General features: G+C 44.6%; 1 protein-coding gene across 3 annotated transcripts in view; it reads left to right on the forward strand.

Moving 5' to 3' along the window:
* Nucleotides 1-25,646, forward strand: part of PTPN14 (protein tyrosine phosphatase non-receptor type 14) — a 172,058-nt gene that overhangs the window by 43,236 nt on the left and 103,176 nt on the right. Inside the window, exons 1-2 of one of the 3 annotated variants that reach the window (XM_048225480.2) lie at nucleotides 13,677-14,975; nucleotides 24,701-25,028. In XM_048225480.2, coding sequence (XP_048081437.1) covers nucleotides 24,855-25,028 — 174 coding nt within the window. In that variant the 5' untranslated portion in view covers nucleotides 13,677-14,975; nucleotides 24,701-24,854. Of the gene's footprint in view, nucleotides 1-13,676; nucleotides 14,976-24,700; nucleotides 25,029-25,646 lie in introns of those variants that run through there. The other 2 variants (XM_048225481.2, XM_026509139.4) reach the window with 2 other exon arrangements.

A 25,646-nucleotide genomic window follows, 5' to 3' on the forward strand; every position in this document is an offset into this window, starting at 1 on the left:
CTGATAACGTAAGCAGCCTATTAACACATGGTTTGTAGGTTATACGTATTATATACTGTATTCTTAAAATAAAGGAAGCCAGAGAAAAGAAAATGTTAAAGAGGAAGAAATACATTTATGGTATCATATTGTGAAAACTCCACATGTGAGCGGAACTGTGCAGTTCACACCCATGTCGTTCAAGGACTTTTTAAATTTTCGTCTGACAGATGAAGAAACTGAGGCTCAGAGAGGTTAAGTAGTTTGCCCGAGATTTTACAGTTAGTTAAAACTCAAGCCTAGTATCCAAGCTCAGGACTCTCTTCAAAGCCCACGCTCTTAACTATTATACTAACTATTATAATGTCTTCAGATTTTTTTCTCACCTTAGGGAGTAACTGAATGCATCTTCTCCCGTTTCCAGGGTGAGACTAAGAAGAGAGAATACATCTCACCATAACGGCTGGTCCCAGGTCTCAGACAGTTGATACTTGATCCAAAGAGAATTACGAAGTCCTCTCCAAGGCTTGTTTAGCTTCATGAGTCGGCCCAGAGAAATTCCACATCTTGCAAGCATCTCTTTCCCTTAAGTTCACTTGGGGTGAAGATGACTTGGGGTCACTGTTGCTAATTATACTTCCCTCCCTCTTTTCCTTGAATCTTGTCAAGGAACAGAACCCCCTCCCTCGTTCCTGCTCTTCCATTCAATAATGCAGTGGTGACTCTTGGTGTTAGAAATGTCATGAGAGGCCACGCTTCCTTTAGACCCCCAAGTACTTTGTTAGCTTTTGTTCTGTCTGCCTCGCTCATGCAAGAACTTCCGCTGTATGGGCAGTTTCCTAGCATCTTTTCTTTCCACTTTCAGAAAAAAAGAGCAGCTCTGACTTCTTCATGTTACCTACCAATGACACACAACAGAGCATGCCATAGAAGTTGGTTAACTCAGTGGGTAAAGAGAAGTGTATGCAGGGCTCGCTTCTGTTTTGACCAGAAAGCATTAAAGCATATGTCTGTGTAGCAGGAATCTCCCACCTCTGTAATGTTGGGGGATGCTAGCCCATCAGTAGGGCCCACAGGACTACTGACATCACGTGCAAGGGGAGGAAGTGGTAAGGGGGAGACGGGAGGAAAAGAAAGGCAGTAGGGATGGGGGAGCAGACACTGGCTGGGTGGTCCCAACAATTTACCTAGTTGTCTCTATGTAGATTGAGCACCACTCAAGTTGAGAAGTTGTTGTTTCCTCCGAGAGATGCCAACAAGACTGTGTTCTGTAAAACGTCCTCCTGGTGTATAATCACTCTGCCCCTATTTCAGGTTTGAGCAGCTCCTGGTCACATATAGGTGACCATATGAATATAAAGTGAGTCTGGCGTGGGCCAACATATGAGCCTGTATCTTCCTCACTGATCCCACTGTGCCTCTGAATAGATTAAACTTGTGTAAAAAGGTCAAGTTCTCCCGTAACGTTCTGGGTTTTTAGACGAGGTGCTAGTGTAGTGAATGAGCCTCTTTTGGAGGCAGGCACATAAAAGAAAAATGAAACATGAAAGGGAAATGATGCAAGTTTGCTCTGTTACACAGATGAACTAAACTCGGGGGGACATCCTGGTGTCCCCCCCTCAGTCTCTGGGCTCTTTCCAAAACCAGCTTTCTAAGTTGCGAAGTTTTCATGACAAGCCTGGAGGGGGGCACAGCTGGGCTTGTAACAAGACCGGTGAATGCAAGTTGGAATATTCCAGCAACATGGGCTCTGGGCAGCCTCTGCAGAGCTCTTCGCTGGCCGTTTCATTGATGAAATAATGTGACATTGTGGCGCCATGAAAGCACGTCAGGGGAGGCTTGATTTTAGAGTTTTTTCCTAGGCCGTTGCTAGTCCTACATAATTATTATAATGAGATCTGTAGATTTCAAAAACCTGTTAAGGAAAATGTAATTTTAAAAATAAACCATTCCTAAGCCACCGAATATGGAGTTACACCATATGAAGTAAATTATATTTTTTAAAGTAGCATTAATATAACTGGTAATTCTGCCATCGTTCATGGTGCTGTCATGTGTATATACAGACTGGGAAACACTTCTGTTGTCTAATGTACAGCCAAGGACGTTTTGATGAATATGGCGTAAAATGGCTAGGATTTTAGACTATGACCTGGCGGTGCACAAGATAGGATTACTGATAGTGCTGTGTCACAGGTCAGTGTCACACAAGTGGCTGCTGTATTCGGAGCTAGGTTATCAGTTCCCACAGAAATGTTTGTCTTGGGAGAAAAGGTTACATTCAAGGTTATTTGAAGACATTTTCCCCCCCTCAAAGTTTTATGGAAAAACCTAAATGATCTTTATTTTTCAGATTTTATTTATTTATTTATTTATTTGAGAGAGAGAGAGAGAGAGAGAGGGAGGGGCCGTGCAGGAGGAGGGGCAGAGGGACAAGCAGACTCCCCAGTGAGTGGGGAGTCCAACGTGAGGCTCGATCCTGGGACCCTGAGGTCATGACCTGAGCCAAAATCAAGAGCCCGCCGCCCAACTCACCGAGCCACCTAGGCGCCCTAACCTAAATGTTCTTTAAACGTTTAGGTCTGGAAGGGACCTGGATCGGTTGTGGAAATGAGCCTTCATACCCCCCAACCACATCATGAGAAGAGTGGCTTTATATTTGCTCAGAGCCTTGAGATTGGGGGGGAGGGAGAAGCCGACTCTGGAGGGCAAAGTTCGTTGTTGTTAGAGGGCTGGGTTTGGACCTGTGCTTCACTACTGATAGCTGGCATTGGACGCCTACCGCATGCCACCTACTGAGCTAAGCCTTGGAACAGCCTTTTGTGCTCGGTGCCACTGGACAGCCTTCATTTTATAGATGAGACGCCGAGGCTTAGAGACGTAAGTTAATTGGTCAGGTCGGTAAGAAATGGAGTCAGGACTTGAACTCAGGGATTTCTGGTCCCGGAGACCCTGCGTACGTGCCCTCACTGGGCTGTGGAGCTGCGGAGTTGAATATGAAGTGGCCCAGGGCCTTGAGCGGCTTCTGACCCAATGGCCGTGATGGCAGAGTGCTGTGGGAGAGGGGGTCTGTGCCCAGGGCGGAGCGGATCCAGACAGGAGGCGTCAGACTTCAGAGGGGGCGTCCACACAGGTTTCCTGGAAAGGTGACCCCGAATGAGTTCTGAAAGACAGGTAGGAGCTCAGCTGGACGCCGACTGGAAGGTAGGGTCTCTCAGAGGGCATCGCACGTGACGGCGTGGAGGACGAAGATGGTACCAAGGCAGGAGTTCGGTGCACGCAAGGAAAGGTGGCTGAGCGAGGCTGTGGTACGGTGGGTGCACGTTGGGGCTTGGCTCTGCCACATCCTGGCTTTGCGTTCTTGAGCCAAATCTCTCCAGTCCTCAGTTTCTTCATCTGTACAGTGGGGATAAATAATCTGCCTCTCTCGTAGGGCTGTAATCCTCACACTGCTTGACGCATACTAAATGCTCAGTACATTGAAGATGCAGGTATTGATCACCATTGTCCCCGTCGGCGTCCTCTTCCTCCTCCTCCGCATCATTCCGGTAGACAAGGTCCTTGAAGGACCTTCCTCACACTACTGTATTTAGTCTTTAGGAACTGCTTTAGCCACGGTGTAGACTGGGGAACATTCTGATGTCTTTGATTGCCATTGTGGGAGGGTCAAGTGAATTTCATTTCTGGAGAAGTGGCAGCAAACTCATTCGGGTGAAGTGCATTTCAACATAGCAGAGAGGTCAAGAGCCTTTTCTGAGGTCTGTGCTTGTTATAGGGACATTTGTAAGGAGAAAAAGGCGATAATATTACTTGGTGTCAGTTTTGCAAAAAACTTTTAAAAACACAGCTGTCAAAGCTCTTTCCCGAGAATGCCATTTGCCCTCTGATTCTTCATTGCCCGCATTACTTTACAAGCTTCTGAAGACAAGACCCGTGTTATACTCTTTGTGTCTACGCTGTCTGACACCTGGTAATTGCTCTGAAGAAATGAGTGGAGTGAGTGCAAGTTGGTGGTATTCCTTAATGTTCCGGTATTGGATAGTTCAAGGACGAAAAGAGAGAAAGAAGAGAAAAGAGAAGACTTGTGCCAATGTGTTATTCCGTGGTTTTTATATGCTCAGCAGTAATCCCGTTCTGCTTCATTTCAGTTCCTTGGTGCACCTGTGTAGACAGACGGTTGTTTGAGAGACATTTAAGGTGGCTTACAGTAGGTGAGCTCTGGGAGAACAACACGGCTGTGTCTCTTCTTAACTAGTTTTATCCCTACCGTCTAGGCTAGTGGCTGGCCCAGAGTAGGTCATTGATAAATACTTGCAGTAATGAATTTCTTTTAAAAGTGTGGGTTAGGCCATTGTCCTGAAATAGAATCTTCATCTAACCAGGGAAAACCGATTGGACTTTCAGTTCCTTTTCTTGGATCCTACTTAGGAGGCTGGCCTGGGGTCAGTACAAACTTCAAGTTTGGGTGGAAATCCTCTTCTGTTTAAAAGGTTGGCTTATACGCCCCATGGTTTCCTCCACGTGTATCCTTCAGGAGCGTCGCGCTGTAAGGGCAAGGTCTTTGCATCCAGGGGCTACGGTGCTTTATTTAGGGCATGGACTTTAGGCCCCAGCTCCGTTCCGATTCTGTTTGCTCTTGCTCCCATGCGGGGATGATGGGAGGTGTGGCAGACCAGCAAAGCCATCCGGTAATGCCTTCCCCCACCCCCTCTCAGATGCATCCATTTCTGGGGCCAAAAGGTCCTACTGGCAGCATCTGCCTCCCCTTCCGGAGCCTGTTAGGGAGGAGCTCCCTTCACCCCGTGGGCTTAGGTTTCAGTCACCGTGAGCATGTTACCTTGCAACAAGATGCTTTCAGACCTTTTCATACATCATTTGCAAGCAGAGGTTGATGACGCTCTTTTCCCTTATTGCTCTTATAATTGGATTTGGGAGTCTTTGATTCACTTTCCTTAATACTAGTCTGGCTAGTTTTCAAGACTCAGTAAGTTGTTCCCTGCCTCCTCCTTCCTTTCCTTTCCTTTCTCTAGTCCTGTGTGAACTACCCACGGATCAGTGGCTTGACTTGAGTTTGTTTTCATGCTGGAATTGGCTTGCAAGGAGCATGTGTGGTGAAGTTTGTGTTCATATCCGCACTTACCCATGAAACTAGACAAGGACATTGTTTTTTTCCTGGTATTTATTCTTTTAATTCTTAAAAAAATTTCAGCTTTATTGGAGTGTAACTGCATATAAAATGGTAAGATATTGAAAGTGAATGCCGTGATTTGAGATGCACGTATATTGTGAAAAGATTCCCACTCCCCTGCCCCCAGTCTAGTTAATTAACACATTCATCATCTTACATGTTTATCTGGTATTTATTATTCTGTTGGTAGAATGAAAAGATGCTTTGGAGAATTGGACCAAAATGTACAAATTAATACAAATAGGTAGAAGGTTTTTGCCTCTGGGTGACAGTGGGTCAGCTTTTCCAGATTTCCTGAGAAGGGCCAAAGTTAAAACTGTGCCAGTTTGTCATGTAAATATCTGAGAACTTTCCCACATTTGGGTTTATTTATTTATTTTTTTAAAGATTTTATTTATTCATTCGACAGAGACAGCCAGCGAGAGAGGGAACACAAGCAGGGGGAGTGGGAGAGGAAGAAGCAGGCTTCCCAGCGGAGGAGCCTGATGTGGGGCTCGATCCCAGAACCCTGGGATCACGCCCTGAGCCGAAGGCAGACGCTTAACGACTGAGCCACCCAGGCACCCCTGGGTTTATTTTTTTAACACTGCAGTATCAAGATGGGCCTCTGTTCACTTTTGGGTGGAACGTGAGGATCTATGGGAAGTTGTTTTTGTCTTTGAAACAGAGGAACAATATGGTAAATGCCAGGCATATGTCGAGAGCCAACACCAGGCCCATGTGGGTGAAGACTGGGGCGCCTCCCTCTTTACTCCTTCTAATCTCAATTCTTGCTTTTTCTTCTGACCCTGGGGCCGTCTGGCAACTTCGTTCCCATTGTCCTAACCCTAGGTGCTCAAAGAGTCTATTTTTCTAACATGGTTAACTAGTTGTATACAACACTGTCAGTAGGTCACGAGCTCTAAGTTAGAATTCCATCAGCAGAGATTGACTTCCCTGTCACCCTCCAGACTCTGTAAAAAAGTCATAATAAAGGCTCTTTTAAGATATTATGGAAGATGAGAGACTATGTAGCCTAAGTGAGACTGTGAATTCCATCGCTAGCTAGTATGTTTCTTAGGTGAGTTAAACCCTGTAAGCTTCAGTTGACTTATCTGTAAAATGGGTATAATGCCTACCACAGGGTTGATGACGTGAGTACTAGAACATAGAGTTTCGTATGGAGGAGATGCTCCAGAAATGGCAACTATAATTTCAAAAAAAAAATCAAGATCCAAAATTTTGATTTTAATATAAAAAATGTGTCCAAGAAAGAAAACCCAATCTAAACACCACTCTTGGCTAAGCTATAAACATTACTTGCATATTTATACTGAACAGAAAGCAGTGAACTGAGTCTAACCAGAGTATTAGTGAGACGATTCTGGAATCTTTTCACAATATATAACGCAGAATATCATTAATATATACAATATACATGAATTTAAATTCCTTTGAAGCCAACACCAGAGCCATAGTCATTGGAGTCATAGTCATTATATATATATATTAATATATATGTATATAATTAATATACAATATATGAATCTTTTCATAATATATATTTCAAATCATGGTATTCACTTTAAATATCTTACAATTTTATATGCAGTTATACTCCAATAAAGCTGAAATTAAAAGAATAAATACCAGGATAATTTTGATTTAATTTAATTTAAATTCAAAATTTTTGAATTTCTGGTAAAATTAAGGCATGGCTTTGGTCACAAACATTTAGTGACCATAACATCGACCCTCTCAGTAATACCAGTTTGTATTTTGTTTTTTTAAAGATTTTATTTATTTATTCGACAGAGATAGAGACAGCCAGCGAGAGAGGGAACACAAGCAGGGGGAGTGGGAGAGGAAGAAGCAGGCTCCCAGCGGAGGAGCCTGATGTGGGGCTCGATCCCATAACGCCGGGATCACGCCCTGAGCCGAAGGCAGCCGCTTAACCGCTGTGCCACCCAGGCGCCCCAGTAATACCAGTTTTAATGGTTCCCGCGTCTGTGGATGTCTGTGCTCAGGGAATCACTGTGTACATCTAAAAGACTGGATGTCTTCAGCCCTGCTCTTCATGGGGTTAGGCTCAGTACAAAAGCTGTCTGTACTTGTGTTGTGATTAACCTTCTGTATTTTTTGGGTTGTGGAGTGGAGGGCAAGGTCAGTTGTATTTTAGATTTCTCTTCAGGTCGACTTTTCCCAGCTCAGTGTCCCCTGGCCCTTCTTCAGTCATCTGTTCTTGTCTAATGCAGGCTTGCTTCTGGCAGTTACCATAGACTTCCTGAAGTTGGGTGGAATGTTCCTCCTGTCCTTGCTGGAAGAATTCCAAAGGCGACCGCAGGATATTCAAAGGGGGCTTTCCTTGCTAGAGACACATCCCTCCTTTCTCAGTCTGGGAGGCTTCATGATGCCTTCTGTTTTGTGGCCGACTCCCGGGAAAGACCCAAGGTCCATTTCCAAGGGCACAGGATGAGAACTGTAAAGCCTGCTAAGTGCTCCGTAATGTTAGCCAGGATGATGGTGGTGGTGGCAGCAGCAGCAGGGAAGGACCTTAGCTCATTTATACCCCATCTTCCTTGCCACCATCATTCCAGAATCATTGCACTAATACTCTGGTTAGATTCAATTCAGTGCTTTCTGTTCAGTTTAAATATGCAAGTAATGTTTACAGCTTAGCCAAGTGTGGTGTTTAGATGGGGTTTTTTTTCTTGGACACATTTTTGTTTTTTCTTGAGTTTGTAAATGCTTCACGTTTGCATTTGCTTGGTTTTCTTTAAACATCTAAGTCTTCCCACATACCTCTAACTGCTTTAAGGAGCTCCTCTTACACAACTTTCCACGTGAGCCGGACTTGTCAGAATATTTCACCCTGCCCCCTCTTTCTTTCCTCCTGGAGCCCTCTGACTTCCTGTACCATCTGGACTGGGAGGAGTAAAGACATTCAAACAATTCCCCTACTTTCAAATCCTTCCCTACTCACAACCTACACACTTCACAAAACCAAAATGACGTACCCACCTCACAAAAACAAAAACCAACACCTGGTACCTTGTGCCTCTAAAAGTTAAGCTTCCAGAAGACCCATCTAGCTTACTCTCCCAGGTTTTTCCCGTCTGTATTTGTATTTTTTATTTTTTTTGATGTGAGGTTTCTGAAATCTCCCTTGTTTCTTCAAACATGGAGCTTGTATCATTTGTGTTGTGTTGCTGTCCCTGATCTGAAGTGATTTTTCAACCGGGGGAACATCTTTGTTTTGCAAACCCTGTTATCTCCCACCTTCTTGCTTTAACTTTCTAATTGTTGACTGGATTCAAGTAACCAGGTGGAGCAAGGAATTAAGCCTAGGTATTCCAGACCCACTTCATACTTTCTTTTTCCTTTGTCACATTCTTCTTCATTATCGGACACAAATGAGAGCATGGTTAGATTTTCTTTTGGTGTCTTCTCTAGTGAGTGATTTTTGTTCAAGTAAAAGTTTCATGGGCAAATCCAACATGTGTGCTCTGTGTTTTCTGAAATAAGCCCATCCCCATGAGTTAGTTTGTAGAGATAACTTGCCACATTTTAGTTCTGCAATGAAGAGAAAACAAGAAGGATTTAGAGAGAATAGGGAACCACAGAGATGATTATAGGGCAATGAACTAGTACCTCAAAAGAGAAGGCAAGCAAGGTGGGAATATTTATGTTGGAGAATCTGAGGCAGTAAGTGGTATAATAAGAGTGTTAAATATATCACAATGTGTTGTGGAGATGATGGTTCCCAGTTGCCCTCTTCAGGATGGAAAGACTTCAAGGAGGAAATAGATAAAATTATCAGTAGAGATATCATTTTATTTTACGAAGAAGAGATTTCAGGATGGTTGGAAGATTGTTACTGGAATGAGCCATCGAGTTATGGCCATCTTGAGGAATTTTGCTTTTTTTTTTTTTTTTTTAAGATTTTATTTATTTATTCATGAGAGACAGAGAGAGGGGCAAAGGCAGAGAGAGAAAGGCTCCTCACGGAGCAGGGAGCCTGAGGCAGGACTCCATCCTAGGACCTTGGGATCATGATCTGAGCCAAAGGCAGATGCTTAACCGACTGAGCCACCCAGGTACCCTGAATAATTTTGCTTTGATGTGTTTCTTTTCTTTCTTTTTAATAGATTTTATTTATTTGAGAGTGTGTGCGTGAGTGGGAGGGAGGGGCAGAGACAGAGAATCTCAAGCAGACTCTGTGCTAAGCATGGGAGCTGACATGGGACTTGATTTCATAACCCATGTGCCAAAACCAAGAGTTGGACACTCACCGACTGAGCCACCCAAGTTGCCCCTCTTTGATGTGTTTCTAAAAGTTAGAATAGAAGGGATTCCCCACCATGACATTATTATTTTTTTTTTTCCAAATCAGTTCACCCTCCCTTGAGAGGGTCCAGGCATAGGCAGTAGAATGAAATCTCCAGTCATCACTACTTGCCTATCTTAGTTGCTAGATCAGAATCCTCATTTACCAGGCTGACTTTCGTGCAGTTGTGCTCTTGAGGACCAAGGACTATGGCTCCAGTGTTGGCCTCAATGGAACAATTCTAAAAAATCATATGTACTCGTAAGAGGAAGAGAATATTTTGGTTTTTATTCTTGCCTTATGCTGAATTTGTGTGGGCTCCCCATGGCTCTTGCTTCAAATACTGCATTTATATAGAATAAAATGAGCTTCGACATACTCGTCAGATTCTCTCCACCCTGGATGCTCTTCTTTTTTCTTCTTGAGCCATGTGCCTTTGCCATCTGCCCTCCTACCTTCTGTAGATTGTCCCGAACCGGAGAGCCGTCTCCATCCAGGTGGTGGGCGTGCATTTTTCATCCCGTCCTAGTTTCTTGCTCATCCTTGCTTGTGTCTGGGCTCATCTCTTCCCAGCCGCCCAGCCTATGTGCCGCTCTGTTTTTATCCTTACCTAGCATTTCCTACTACTTGGTAGGCAGAGAGGGTGTCTTACTTGTTCTTTGGGATTTCCCACAATCAGTAGTCTGTGCTGAGTGAATAATAGTTTTTGAGGAAATGATATATAAATATAAGGAAGTACAGTCATTTGATGTGCAGGCCAAGTAATCTCCATGGTTACCACCTGATGGAGGACACCACGTTGTATTTCTCAAAAACTCTCCTCAGAGAAGGGATCCTATTTATTGCAGGCTGGATTTGGGGAGACGTTCTGCTGCCCAGACCTGCTCTCATTTTAGGACTTTGTTATATCCTTTTTGGGTTGAAATTGTCCTTTACAAAAGCTTTCCTGCCTCGTTGAGCCGCCATGCTTAAGGTAACCCAGTAAGAAAAAAAGAAAGCTGTAACCTGATCTCGGTGCTTTTGACTCCCAAGTTTGATTCCTTTCTGTTCCACATTATGCAGTTTTTCATGGAAGTCCTTGAGAAAACACATTATTTCAATCATTTTGCAGGTAATGAAAAGGAAATCATAGCAATTTATCATAGCTTCGGCATTTGACAGTCCTTTGGGAATCCGTTTAGGAGTATGCGGTAAGACCCTTCTAAAAACATACAGCTTTTGACTTAATAACTCTCTTCCTTAAGAATCACCCTAAAGGGGGGCGCCTGGGTGGCTCAGTTGTTAAGCATCTGCCTTCGGCTCAGGGCGCGATCCCAGAGTCCTGGGATCGAGCCCCACATCAGGCTCCTCCGCTGGGAGCCTGCTTCTTCCTCTCCCACTCCCCCTGCTTGTGTTCCCTCTCTTGCTGGCTGTCTCTCTCTCTGTCAAATTAAAAAAAAAAAAAAAAATCACCCTAAAGGGGTGCCTGGGTGGCTCAGTCGGTTTTTGGCTTAGGTCGTGATGTCCTGGTCCTGGGATCCAGCCCTGAGTCAGGCTCCTTGCTCAGCGGGGAGTCTGCTTCTCCCTCAGCCCTCCCCCTGCTTGTGCTCTGTCTCTCTCTCTCTTCTCGCAAACAAACAAATAAATAAATAAAATCTTAAAAAAAAAAGAAAAATAGGAATCTACCCTAAAGAAAGAATCGGAGGTATAGGAAGATCGTTTCGAACCGTAGCAAAAAATCAGAACCAACCCAACATTTCAACAATAAATAAATGTTGATCTGTACTGTAGAATATTATGCAACAGTTTAACTTGTTTTTGAAAAACATGTGTAAGTTTTACGTAACTTACTTTCAGTAAGTTTTTCAGAAACAATAAGGGAAAATAATAGAAAGTATTAGACGAGGCAGTACAATTCCAGCTATGTCAACAAATCTAAAATATACTTAAGGAATGGGATAAAGAATGCAAAAGTTTGAAATTGATCCTGTTTGGGTGGTGACATTTTGGGTGATTTTTGTTTTTCCCTCATAGTTTTCTGTAATTTTCTGTTGTTGTTTTTTTTATAGTGAACTTGTAGTCAGGAAGAATTAAAGATGATTAAGAATTTTGTTTAAAGTAGAAAAAGAATGGTCTGTCTAGGCCTGATAATTTAAAAGAATGAAAACTCATGGAAGTCCAGGATTTAAGTGGTTTTTAATTCCAGTTTTGAAAAGGAATGTTTGATCCCAAATGATTTTTTTTTATTTTTGCTTTTGCTCTTTGTCAAGGTATGATTTATAGGGTGCCGAAAGCCATGTGGTTAATGAGATAGTGTTCTAAGTATTGTTATTTGTGAAGGGGGCATATATGGTCAATGTGCACTTTACCGGATGTATAATCTAGTTGTGAAGACTGAGCTTCGGAGCCAGCGTCTGCCACCTGCTAGCTTTGGAACTTTGGCCAGGTTACGTAGTCTCAGTTTTCTTGTCTGTAAGCTGGGATTATGAGGGTCAGATAATACAGTGCCTGTAACCGTCTAGCTCAATTCTGGCACGTTGTAATCACACAGATGTTGTTATAGCTGATGTGTTAAATGATGGCTGATAGGATATTACTCCTGAAGGAACACTTCTCCCCAGTTTTTTATATCTAGCATTTAGAAAAGGTAGTATTTATTTATTTATGTATTTATTTTTAAAGATTTTATTTATGTATTTGAGAGAGAGAGAGAATGTGCACGGGGGGCGGGGAGTGGGGGCAGAGGGGCAGAGGCAGAGGGAGAAGCGGACTCCCCATTAAGCAGGGAACTGGACTCTGGGCTTGAGATCAGGACCTGAGCCAAAGGCAGACACTTAATCGACTGAGCCACGCAGGCGCCCCAGGAGAGGCAGTATTTAACATAAGGGGTTTTTTGGGTTTAACACAACATTAATACTCCAAAGATTGTATAAAGACAAAGTAGATGTTCTGTTTCCCCTTTTATCCCTCTGAGGATGGACATATTCCACACCTTTCTCCAAGATTGTGTGAGCATAAACACATACAAGATGACTAGCTTTGCTTTGTTTTTGCCTTGTGTATTACCCTGCAACTTTTGCAACAAGCCAATAGGTATAGAATTTTTCATGGGTGTTGCTCTGAGTGCATAGATTCCACTTTAAGTTTTGATAATTGCATAATACCCTAAATAATGTGCCTCTGCCAGGGTTAATTCGGTCACAATTCTAGTATAGACATTCAGGTTGTTTTCAGTCCCCCACCTTCCAGTACAGACGACGTTTACTGCACCATCCTTTTTTTTTTTTTTTTTTAAGATTTTTTATTTTTATTTATCCGACAGAGATAGACAGCCAGTGAGAGAGGGAACACAAGCAGGGGAGTGGGAGAGGAAGAAGCAGGCTCCCAGCAGAGGAGCCCGATGCGGGACTTGATCCCGGAACGCCAGGATCGCTCCCTGAGCCGAAGGCAGACGCCCAACGACTGCGCCACCCAGGCACCCCTACTGCACCATCCTTATACATAATCCTCAAGATTCATTGCTTTTTGTTTCCCCAAAGTGGCATTGCTGAGTTAGAGTATGCATTAATTATAGTGCAGAGGGATTTGGGGTTCTAAAAGCTGTATAAAAGCATTGTTGGTTCCTGGCCTCGCACAATCTAGTTGAAGAATAGATATGCATTTATTTTCCCAGGGATGTGTTTGCTTATATACAAAGATTTCAGTAGACAGGGTTTATTTCCAGGGAGATTTGAAATCCTTCGCATTCTGAAGCGTAGGTATAAGTCAGGAGAGCAAAGGGAGCCTCTCGAATTAGGTTTACTCCGTGTCGTGTTTGCTGTATTGATCAGATATGAATTTGTTCGAAATCGTACATGTTTTAAGTTTCTCAGTTTTTAAGAGCTAAGAGTCCAGCTTGAGAGCTGAAGCACTTGACATTTGCCCTCCTGTTTCTTCCTGTGCCCACACCCTTCAGGGCTGCTCCCGGGGCGGGGGGGGGGGGGGGGGGGAGCCATCCCTGCAGGTGGCATCTTGTCTCTAGAGGCGGGGCTTGCTCAACACTGATGCAGGCAGCTGGGCACCTTCAGTTTTGAGTCACTGATGGTAAGAGGAATGTTAGTATGCTGACAAATTGTTTTTATAACAGCAACGTTACTCTGCCAGAAGCAGGTGCCTTTTCTTTGTAATGTCCCTGAGAGCTGCTAGTACAACATAAGTTTTTTCCAAGTAGCCACTTGTGTGTGTGTCTCATAAGCAGGGGACAGAGGGAAGAAAGGACGATTATGATGGGCTTCCTGTGCGTGTGTGTGCATGTGTGCATGTCGTCTGCCTATTATGTAGATGCCAGCCTACAGCATGACCATCTCTGTTTAGAAGCTTTGTTTTCTCCCATTAGTAATTAACACTTGGTTACATCAGTTGGGATTATGCAACTGTGTAACAGCTGACGCTAGTTCATACCTGTTTCCATTCTTTCTCCCTTCTGATTCAACTTCTTGGCTCTGGAGCAGGGATTGCATTGTAGCGCTTGAGAACCCGCTTGCTTGGATGCCTGACTCCCTGAAGTGGTCGCAGTATCTGAAACCCACAGAGTATCCTGTCATGGTTCCCAGTCCCCGAGACCTGTAGTTGCTTGTTTTGCATTCATTTTTTGTCTCCTTGGGAGAAATAGCCTTACCTTTCAACATTCGATAACCACTGGCTTGTTGGAGACCCGTTCTTACACTTGTGACACTTGGCAGTCGGTATTTCCTTGGGCTTCCTGCAGGATTCAATGACAGGAACAATAAGGACAGTGACTGTGGACAAGTGAATAGCGCTCACCGTGTGCCAGGCACGGTGCCAGCTCTTGATGGATCACTGACGGGTGTAATCCAACAGCTCTGGGTGGCGGGCACTTACCACCCCAGAGCACAAATGCAGACAGTGAGGCAGAAAGTGAAGAAATGCGGAGCTGTGGTTCTGCGGCCTGTAAGTGGCTTATTCAGGGAAATCATTCCACGTCTGGGCGAGGTTCACTGGTGGGGCTAGAGAAACCAGGGAACGTGGCGATGTACCCAGGGAAGCTGGGCGCTGCGGGCACCCACCCACTCGCAGAGACGGTTGGCGGAGAGGCGTGGCTGCTGCTTCTGTTCGGATAGGAAGTGACACGGGTGAGTCCTCCCATCCGAAAGCCCTGGACATGTGAGGGAAGTTGAGGGAACTCAGGCATGGGCAGGAAGGAAGCGGGAGAGGGAGGTGTGGAAAACTTTGCTAACAAGGGAGGTCACTGGTAACAGCCTCTCGCGAAGAGCCCCTCTCTTGATCAGCTTTGTCCCTTCAGGGTGCACATCCCAGAGGAGCGTGAAGCAAGTTGGAGGTATGTTTACCTTCAGCGAGTTTCTTTTGTTTTGATGAGTGAGTCATATGAACAGGCTGGAAAACCTCTTCGGCTGCTCTTGTGATTGTGTTTTTCAAGTTGGTTTTTGAAGAGGTTGTATGTGATGGGCCAGGATTATCCCTCCCTGCAGCACAGACTGGAACCCTAGAAGGAAAGTTGTCGAGGTAAGAGGCACTGGGTCGGGGGGTGGAGGTATGGGATGCTGTGACGGGGCAGGGCCCTGATTCTGCTGCCATGCCCTCTGCAAAGAACCTCCTAGGGCTCGGGATACTTTTCCACCATCTGAATAGAGTCCACTCTGGGTGAGCAAAGAGCGCCTGCAGATGGCATGTCGAAGCCTTCCTTATAGAATGTGGTTGTTTGCTATTGTCATTGTTCTTTTTATATCACCAGGTCGTTTCCTACCCCCTTTCGGGGTGTTCTTAGCATGGTTTTAGCATTCAGTAAGCGCAGAGGGTCAGATAGTGTCATTAGTAACTGTGTGATCTCGGGCAAGGTCGTAACTTATCCTGCCTTGGTGCCCTAGTCTTAAAATGGGGGCATTCGGAAGAGCCATCTCCTAGGGCCACTGGAGATCCTGCTTTGCAGAATGCCTCTGTCATTGTATCTGCTTTAAAAATGGAGGTGCTCATTATTGCCTTCTTAGTGTCTGACACTGGCAGGACTCTCCCATTCTGCTTCCTATCTATGATTAGCTGCGACATTCCAGGACGCACATCACCGAGGGTGTAGACCCTGACCGCGAAAAGAACTGGATTTGGAGAGTTGCAGATTCTACGGTCTCTCAAAGGGTGGAGTCTCTGAGGACAAAGCATTCCTGGCGTGAACAGACAGAGAAAGCTCCTCAGAGAAGTCAGGCGGAGTCAGGTGTTCTGATGGAGTTGATTGAGCACGTTGCGCGCAGGGAAGAGTCCCTTATCCTCAGCCTGATTGTTCTTTGCATTTTCTCCAACTTGTCAGCTTTACCTACAAAAGGAATTTTTCTTGCCATGTTTTAAACATGGAATGGAAAATGATTACTGTCAATTCGATGTAGCTAAATGCAAGCTTCATTTTGGAAGGACAAGAGGGGTTTGCATCGAGGGAGAATTCTGATGCCTTTTTTCTGTAACGTATTTCTGCAAAGTGGGCACTGTTTTCGGTTTTACCAGATTACTTTATAAAGTGCCATTTAAGAAATACTTCTTTTTAAGAAAAAAAAAAAACCCTAACTTTTTAATATGGAAAATTTTGAGCACATGCAAAACTGTAGGGAATGGTATGAGCCCTGACATCCCTATCTGCTACCTGCCACTGGCAACTCTCATGGCCAATCTTGCTTTATCTTTACCCCCAACCCCCCCCCCCATTTGTTTGTTTTGAGAGAGTGACCATGGACACGGGAGCAGCGTAGGGGGCGATGGGGGAGAGGTCGGGGGGCAGGTGGGGAGGGCAGGTAGGTGGTGGCGGTGGGGGGGGGGGTGGAGGGGAGGGTGGAGAGGCGAGAATCTTTTTTTTTTTTTTTTTTTAAAGATTTTATTTATTTATCTGATGGAGAGAGAGACAGCCAGCGAGAGAGGGAACACAAGCAGGGGGAGTGGGAGAGGAAGAAGCAGGCTCCCAGCGGAGGAGCCTGATGTGGGGCTCGATCTCAGGACTCTTGGATCACGCCCTGAGCCTAAGGCAGACGCTTAACGACTGAGCCACCCAGGTGCCCCCAGAGGCAGAGAATCTTAAGCAGACTCCACGCTCAGCACAGAGCCCAACGCAGGGCTTGATCTCACCACCATGAGATCTTGACTGGAGCCAAAATCAAGAGTCAGATGCTTAAGTGACTGAGCCACCCCCCGCCCCCCGCCCAGTTATTTTCAAGCAAATTCCAGACAACATAGTATTTTATCTATAAATATTCAAGATGTGCTTTGAATGCCTTAAAAGTTTCAGTAAAGTCAAAAATGAATGTTTTGGGATCCTTCCTATAGTAAGATCACGTCTCCCTTAGAGACCTAAGGGCAGTGATCCTCAGAGCAGGGAATGGGGAGATGATTTTTTTCAATGACGACTTGGGGGCAGTTTCAGACTCCTTGTCCTCACAGGCTTGTCCTCCCCATCCCCTCCCACGTATAGTTGAAAATGCAGCCTTTGATTCTTCCTAGAACTGGTTTACTTTGAGTGTTAGAGCAGGAATACTCTATAGAGAACCACTGCTTAGGGGAAGAAGTGATTCCAGAAGCTTTCCCACTCAAGAACCACTTTTTTGGGGGGTAATTTTTAACCACCAGGCATGGAACTGTTTACAAGTATATTTATTTCCTGCCATCTTAACCAGAGTATGCTGGATGTTAGTTAGTTGTCCCTCTATACTAACAGGGTGCTTTCAACACAGTCTTCCATGCTGTGGAATGCTCAGTTTTATAGTTTGCCTCCCTCATTGCCATTTTATTCCCTGCCAACAAAATTTTCTTTATCTCTTTCAAATCTGCGAAGGGTGAAGAAGCAAGGTATGTAAAGGCATATAAAGTTAGAGTGCTTGAACCGCGAGGGCGGGGGTGTTTTGGTTTTGTTTTGTTTTTGCTTGTTTCTTGAGAAAAGTGTATGTTGTTGGAATTAAGGGCTTTCTGATATTTGATGGCTTCCAGGATGTTTTGGCTTCATTTCCTGGAGTTTGACGATACTCAGCGTGCGTGTGGTTGCCATGTGGGCCCCTTTCGTGGAGGTCAGGCACCACTGGAGTGGGTCCTAGAGCAGGAATCTTCATTCTAACCTCAAATACAGCTCTAAATACAGACGTTTGGGCAAAATTCTCTCTCCCAGCACTGGATGTTTGCAAGTGAGTTAGCTGGAGGGAGAGGAAGGAATTTAAAAATGTGACCCTTCTGCCTTTGTTGTGTAGTTATTTAACAACTGACAGGGGCTTGTGCTTCAAACCTTGCACCACATTTTACTTGGCTTCAAATAATTCGACATACGGCTATCATTTGGGTATTCCAAAGCACTAAAATTTATAGAAGAAACCAACAGTGTGATTTTTCACCAAACAGAACACCGTTCCTCTCTGCTCTTCTTTAAGGGGGAATCAGAGAAGGCATTTTCTCATAGTCCTTTTTGCCCTGCGCCCTCCTACCCTTTTTAAAACTCTCCTTAGAAAAGAGACATAGTACTTCTCAAAACTGAGCTGTGCCTCCTGCAGGTTTACACACAGGATGGACTAATCGCATCATTTTTTCCTTTCTCACACCCAGACCAGGGTTACATAGTTCTGTGAGGTGTGCTTGGGAGTTGTAATAATGTGGAATGCTGGAAGAATTCCAGACACTGTTAGTAAATACAGAATGCGGCTGAACAGCAGTTAGCTTCTGTTGGTGATTTTAGAACTCACCCTTAGGGAAAAAAAAGCAAGGCAAGTGTACATAATATAGCAGGGGAAATAGAAGGATGACTGTGTTTAAGATTCGGATTTTAATTTCCATCTTTTCCCCTGAAGACTGTGCAGGTAATTCAGGAAAGATGAAGGATTAAGCTGTATTTGGTTGATACTCTGAAAGGTCTCTTCACTTCTTACCCATCATGTTTAACGTTTTTTCGATCAGCCAGCTGACTTTTTCTATATCATCAGAAAGCTGGCTTTACTTTGTGTTTTCAACTTTTCAACTTGGCAGGTATTTTGTTGATATGTTTAGGGGGGGAAAAGGAAGTAGAAGGTAACTCCACAGCTGATAGTTAAATGATGGAAACTTACATATTAGATCTTTTAGGAGGCTGATGGGTCAGGAATGAGTTTTAGAAGTGACTGAAGCTTTTCTGTATGTTCTCTCCTACTGTATAGCCCATTCTCTAGGAGGCCTTTAAAGTGTAGTGTTTACAGAGCAAATATCCCTACAAATTGCTTTCGGCAATCATGGGCACATTGGAATTCTTTATGCCATCAGTAATTCCCTTGTAGTTTTTGCAAAGAACTTCCATGGGATTGACATCTCTCTGGTCTCTGAGACCACCCCCAGTCTAAGACACATCAAGGGCTGGAAAGGGCAAACTTGGGTGGTGGGAATGTTCTTTCAGAAATCTCGGTTCAATTTTTTTTTCCCCCAAAGAGCACAAGTGAGTTGAATAACTCCTCTTCCCTCTTCTCCAGAATTTAGCCTCTCTTAGGGCTCTGAAAGTCAGACCTATCTCAGGCTTCACATTCCTGAGGTGTCACTTGAGGTCACCTGGAGGCCCCTGCCCTAGCTTGGCCTCAAAAACTCAGCTACTTCAGGATTCATTCTTTCATCATAATGACAGATATTTATTTAGCTTTCTGCCATGTCCAAAGGAGACTACAAATCTGAATCCGACACAGATCCTTCCCTTCAAAATTCTCTTTGGGGAGCTAAGACACACCCAGGGGTTTCTCTGGAGTGAGGGAGACTGTCATATGCCATCAGCTGTAGAGATAGAGCCAAATGGGTTATAAGACCAACAGCTATTTGGAATCAATTTCCACTGGAAAAAAAAAGACACTATACACGTTATTGACAAAGATAAGAAAAAGGCCACAGCCTTCTTACATGCCTAGGATGGGCTCTTTATGGGAGCGTTTCTTCTAGTGATTGGCTCCTTTCTCCTCCAGGTATCAGCGTTTGGGGGATTACAAGGTGGAGGGCTGGGAGAATACATGGTTCAAGTTTTATACTTCAGCTTCCCTGTGGACTTGTTACACCTTTGTGTCCAACTCCCGTGTTGCTTTGCCTTTTCTTTTCTTTTTTCTTTTCTTTTCTTTTCTTTTCTTTTCTTTTCTTTTCTTTTCTTTTCTTTTCTTTCTTTCTTTCTTTCATGTAGGTGGTAAGGTACTCAAGTCCTTCTTTTCACAGCTGCTCTGCTATCCTTTGAGCCTGGCTTCCTGTATGAGGGGGAGTGGGAAGGGGACATGTGCACACCCACAGAAGCGTTTCCTCATTGACTTCTCACAAACCAGCGGGGTGGGTATTATCTTCACAGATGAGTAAACTGAGGCTGGGAGAAGTTAAGCCACTTGGTGTTCTCCGAGGCCCGTTCTTGCAGGAAGGTTTGCACGTGTTCCGTTTGTTTCCTGAGTAAACTTTGGTCCTTGGAGAGGACCTCCCTGCTCCACTGCACTTCATGCCTTGTCACTAGGGTGTCCTTCCTCCCGGCAGCCTTCAACGTGCACCTGCCAATTGCTTCATGGACACAAAGACCCCGGGAGCTGGAGAGATCGGAGCGTTGGTGGCACTTTCCCTGTGATTTTTTTTTCCCCCCACATTTGCTTCTTATTCCCAGCCACTCTCATCACTAAAGGGCTAGGGCCTAACTCCTCTCTGATGCCACTTTTCTCATGAAGGTACATCTTTGAAAAAGAGGATCAGCAGATGATGTTTTGAAGTTCGAATATGTTACTGTTGTTTTGGAAAAAAAAAATCACGAGTCGGCACTGTTGGTTTTACTATCTACGCTAACACAAAAAGAGCCCCTTCCATTAAACGTCCATGAATGGGTCTCAGCAACATTTGCAGCTTGGTATTATTTGCTGGATATGTTCTTGAAGAGTAGATAAAACTCGATCTTTTAAGTGACTTTATTTGTAAAGGTGCTTTCCAAACAACAACAACAAATCTTACAGTAAGTAGAATGATGACCCCCTAATTTGATCTCTTTTGAAAACCCAGTTGTTGTTTTTAAAGATTTTATTTATTTATGCGACAGAGAGACAGCCAGCGAGAGAGGGAACACAGCAGGGGAGTGGGAGAGGAAGAAGCAGGCTCCCAGCGGAGGAGCCCGATGTGGGACTCGATCCCGGAATGCCGGGATCACGCCCTGAGCCGAAGGCAGACGCTTAACGACTGCGCTATCCAGGCGCCCCTGAAAACCCAGTTTTATCAGGAAAATCTAACGCATCATAAACGTGAGCTTTTTAGGGGACTATGGCACTTGGTTCTAGGTTTTATAATGTTGTTCGTGTGCTGCAGTAAATAGGAGACCCCTGAGAACCACAGGGACATTAGAGTGCCAGGAGCCAGACTATTTAACAGAGAGGGACTGGCTTGTAATGGATTTCACATCCAGTCTCCTGTCTGGTGGCGTATATTAATCCTTGCTCCCTCTGGCTATCCAGGACCAAGTGGAGGAATTAGGCTTCAATACAGAGGGTGCTGGGTTCCATGTAACGAAAAACTCCGTGCCTGTATAAATAGTTAAAAGATAGACTCTCGGGATACATGTGCTATGGATTCTTTGAGAGCTAAGCATGGCGGAAAATTCTTAGACTCTTAAGATGGTAAAACTGAAAGGGACTAAGAGGTCATCTTCTTGAACCCTGTCGTTACAGGTGAGTGTCACAGAGATTGTTTACTTGAAATCATTTAGGTGGAGCCCGTCCTAGAGGCGAGGGGTGTCTTCAATGAGCTGCTGGTACAGCTCTACGACTGTACAAGTTCTGGGTGTGAACGAACTTTTAATTTAGGTGAAAGACGTGTGTGTGAAAGATGGAGAAAACATGTCTCTGGCTCTGGAGGAGTTTAGAGTCAAACGTGCTAATACTTTTAACACAAGTTTGGTATGTTAAAATACACAGAAATGATGTGGGAGTTCAGACAAAGAATACTTTGATGGGAGGGATCAGAGACATCTATTGAAAGAGGCAGCTGCGTTTAGTACTGGCATTGAGGGTTTTCTTTTTTCTTTTTCTTTTTTTTTAACCTTTTGACTGTGAACGTTTTTAGGTATACAGAAAGGCTGAAAGAACAATAAAGTGAATATCTGTACACCCATCATCTAGATTTAACAACTCTTAAAGTTTTGTCCTATTTGGTCAACTCTGAATTCGTGTATGTATGTATTGGGTTTTTTTTAGCCATTTGTGAGTAAATTACAGATATTATGACATTTTTACCCCCTAGATGTATCTACTGGCATCTCCTGAAGCATTCTGTTAGACAAGCACAATTCTGCCATCCAAAACAGGAGAAAATTATGAGTAATATATTAATATCATCTAATTTCTATTCCCTATTTCAAATTTTCCTAATTGTCTCATGTCTTTTATAGCTATTTTTTTTAAACCTGGATTTGATTAAAGTTCACACATTGCATTTTGTTTTTAGAAGTCCTGAATCTCTTTTACGCCAGAGTCATGCCCTCCCCCACCCCCACATTCCCACCCCCACCCCCGTTCAACTTGTTTGTTTTAGGACATTGACTTTTTTTTTTTTAAGATTTTATTTATTTATTTGACAGAGATAGACAGCCAGCGAGAGAGGGAACACAAGCAGGGGGAGTGGGAGAGGAAGAAGCAGGCTCATAGCAGAGGAGCCTGATGTGGGGCTCAGTCCCACAACGCCGGGATCACGCCCTGAGCCGAAGGCAGACGCCCAACCGCTGTGCCACCCAGGCGCCCCTAGGACATTGACTTTTCAGACCACTTTTCTTACAGTTTTTTTCTTGATACCTTACCTGGCAAGTTTCTTACAAATTGAAGATTTAAATGGCTTTAAAAATCTTTAAAATAACCAGGTATTTTCTAGGAGATCTATTGCCAGATTGTTGGACGTTGCTTCTGACATTCCATTTTTAGTAGCTGACATATTTAAAATATACTGATCTTTATTTGCAAAAACAATATAAGGCAATTGTGAAATGTTACAACAGTTTAGAAATGTATACAGTATAGAGAGTTCTATATAATATCACCTCTATCTAGCCCTGTTCATCCCTTCAGTGAACTTACATTCTTTCCCATTAGTGTATTTTTGTTTCTTATAAAAATTGCAATCGTCTCTATATTTTGTGTACATTTACTTTTTATTTCACTAACTGTGCATTATGGATGGCGTCCTATAGAATATACAGCAGGGATTGTTTTTGATAGTGGCTGGGATAAACGTGTACCCAGCCAGCCACATTCTTTCATAGGTGTTTAAGGTGAGACACACCCAAATATACAGTGCCTGGCCCAGGATTAGAAATGTGGCTTATGCCCACAGAGCAAATATTTTTCTTTGAGGCTCCCTGGTTAATGTACGAGTTAAATCTTGGTGTCTTCTGCCCTGTGCTTCAACAAGTGTGGGAATGAATGTGTGAGTAGTCCACTCTTAAGGGCTCTGTATTTGAATTTGGGGTCTCTCTTTTTTGCTTTTTTGGGTGGGTCCCTACATCGTCTTTTCTACAGATATCAGACCATCAGGTTGGCCTACCTTAGAGATAAACATGACACTCTGCCAACACAAAGTGATTTAGAAACATTAATAGATTTTACCAAGCCACAGTCTCTAGCATGTGTATTTTAAGCCATCATAAAACATATACCTGTCATGCTAAGGAATGTGCCAGAGGGCAGGCATCAAAGACTGGCCGAGGCAGTCTGGGGAGTATGTTTTGCTGTGTTGTAGGGTTGTGCCCTGACAACCTCGGTGAGGCCTGGGGTACTGACAGGGAGTGGTTTCTAAATCATAAAGCCACTTTATTTATTAATTCAGGAATTTCTGTAAGTAGTTATTCATATTTGCCCATCTAAGTGTCGAGGGACTCAGAGGTAATTCTGTGGATGAAGGGTGTGAAGACAGGCTGAATCTGCTTGAGTTAAAGTTAACAGAACAATCATATGAGCAAGAGATGGTCTTTTGAACTTACGGAGAAGGGAAAGTGGAACAGAAAGGCTGTCTGGACATTTCTGGCTTCTTTGCAAGATACGTTTAATGAGCTCCCAGTGGGAGCGTTGCTGGCTCGGGGTGGAACGGTAAAGCCACTTTTGTTTTTACTGTTTTATTCTTGTGTTCTCCGTGGCAATCATGTTATCAGTCAACTTGGGTGGGACATTAGGGTGTCTGTACATCTCATTATTAGTAAGTTAAATTATCTGTAATTTGGTGGCAAGGCTTTTGCATCAAGCGTTTTTTGTTTTTGTTTTTGTTTTTTTCTTCTTAAGATTTTATTTATTTATTTGACAGACAGCCAGCGAGAGAGGGAACACAAGCAGGGGAGCTGGGAGAGGAAGAAGCAGGCTCCTAGTGGAGAAGCCTGATGTGGGGCTCGATCCCAGAACTCTGGGATCACGCCCTGAGCTGAAGGCAGACGCTTAAGGACTGTGCCACCCAGGCGCCCCTGCATCAAGCATTTTGTAAAAGAACAAAATGAGAGTCGGGTGGTTCCCCACATCTAACTGTGTAACTGGTGAAGAAAAACACAAAGAGCTGTGATATTAAATGCACAAAAGGATTCATGTATTTGAAACTTTTTGTAATGTAGAATGTTGCTGACTCTAAAAATGTGCATTCCTTCTATTTTCTATCATCCATTCTAAGTGTATAAAGTAAAAAGATAAAGCAAATAACAGAATATTAAAATAAAAACAAAGACACATGTTAATGCAAAGAAAGAAGCAGTATTGCAAAGAGGGAGGAGGAACAAGGTAAGATCCTAAGTTCAGGATCTTACTGAACTCCTCGGACCTCACTTCTTTCTTCTGTAAAAGGGGAACGTAAAATCTACACCATCAGGTGTAGATGTTAATGAGATCGAAATGAGTTAATCTATTTAGAAGTTAAACAGTCCCCAGGTTCCACTCCTGCTGCTTTCTTGAGTGGACGGGATGGTACAGTGAAAACAGCATGTGACTTTAAGTTGTACCGACTTCGGTTTGAATTCCGGCTTTGCCATTTGCTCTGTGCGTCCTTGGATGAGTTCATCTCTCTGACCCTCAGTGGCCTCAGCTATTGAGTGGATTTTATGAGATGCCCCTTGTAAGATCATTTAAAGAGCATGGCCTCTGCCAAGATGCTTGGCAGCTGCGGAGCTTGCTGCTTCCGGAATCTGGATGTCCGTCTGTCGGGGGCTGCGTGCTCACGTGTGCGCGGAACACAGGCCACGGCATCTATAGCTCGCCCCGCAGCTAATGACCTTGCTGCTCTTCCGTTCGCAGCGATCCTCCGGAGTGCCGCGCTGGGCATGGACACCTTCTTGGGCACCAGGAGGAGCACGCGCGGTGGTGTCCTCGCCGAGGCACGAAGCTGCTGAGGCCGTCTCAGGGCCGTGGGCGCCGGGAGAGGAAGGCGGCGTGGGAGGGCCGCCTCGCCATGCCTTTCGGCCTGAAGCTCCGCCGGACGCGGCGCTACAACGTCCTGAGCAAGAACTGCTTTGTCACGCGCATCCGCCTGCTGGACAGCAATGTGATCGAGTGCACGCTGTCGGTGGAGAGCACCGGGCAGGAGTGCCTGGAGGCCGTGGCCCAGAGGCTGGAGTTGCGGGAGGTAAGAGCGTGTGTGGGGGGGTGAAGTGGGGGAGCGGGTGGTGGTGGTGCTGAGCTAGAACTCCCCAAAGGGACCGCTTCCCTAACCCCTTGGCACCTGCCCGGCTTTCCAGCCCCAGCCTCGTGTTTAGAAGGATCCTGCGGTCCTTGGCATGGCCTTGATCTTGCAGCCTCGGCCGGTCAGGACTTGGGTGGGGTGGCGGCTGCACTTTTGTTCCCGCCGGTAAGGAGGTTTTGGGGGGAGCATCTAACGCCATCGTCGCTCTTTCAGACCACGGAGTGGGTAGCTGGTGTTTGGCATTCCAGCTGCACGTCTAGGAGAAAACGCCCACGGAGGGATGGATGCAGCTGCTTTTAGTTTTTGCTTGTTTGTGTCTATATTTTCCTCTTCAAAGAGGGGGAAAAATTGGAAAAGTATTTAAAACGAGCATGACCAGCGAGGCTTTTTGTGGGCACTTGTAAAATGGGTGTTTTGTTCCTTTCAGGATTCCTCATGACCCTCCTTTTCTTGGCGCTGTCTGGGAGGCTTCTCCTGGCTTTAAGTAGAGCCGGGGTTGGCAGTGTAGGTGGTCACATGATCCCTCCGGAATGAGACTCCTAGGGCAGCATGTCCTCTATA

The sequence above is a fragment of the Ursus arctos genome, unplaced genomic scaffold (assembly GCF_023065955.2).
Source record: "Ursus arctos isolate Adak ecotype North America unplaced genomic scaffold, UrsArc2.0 scaffold_2, whole genome shotgun sequence".
NCBI classification, from domain to species: domain Eukaryota; kingdom Metazoa; phylum Chordata; class Mammalia; order Carnivora; family Ursidae; genus Ursus; species Ursus arctos.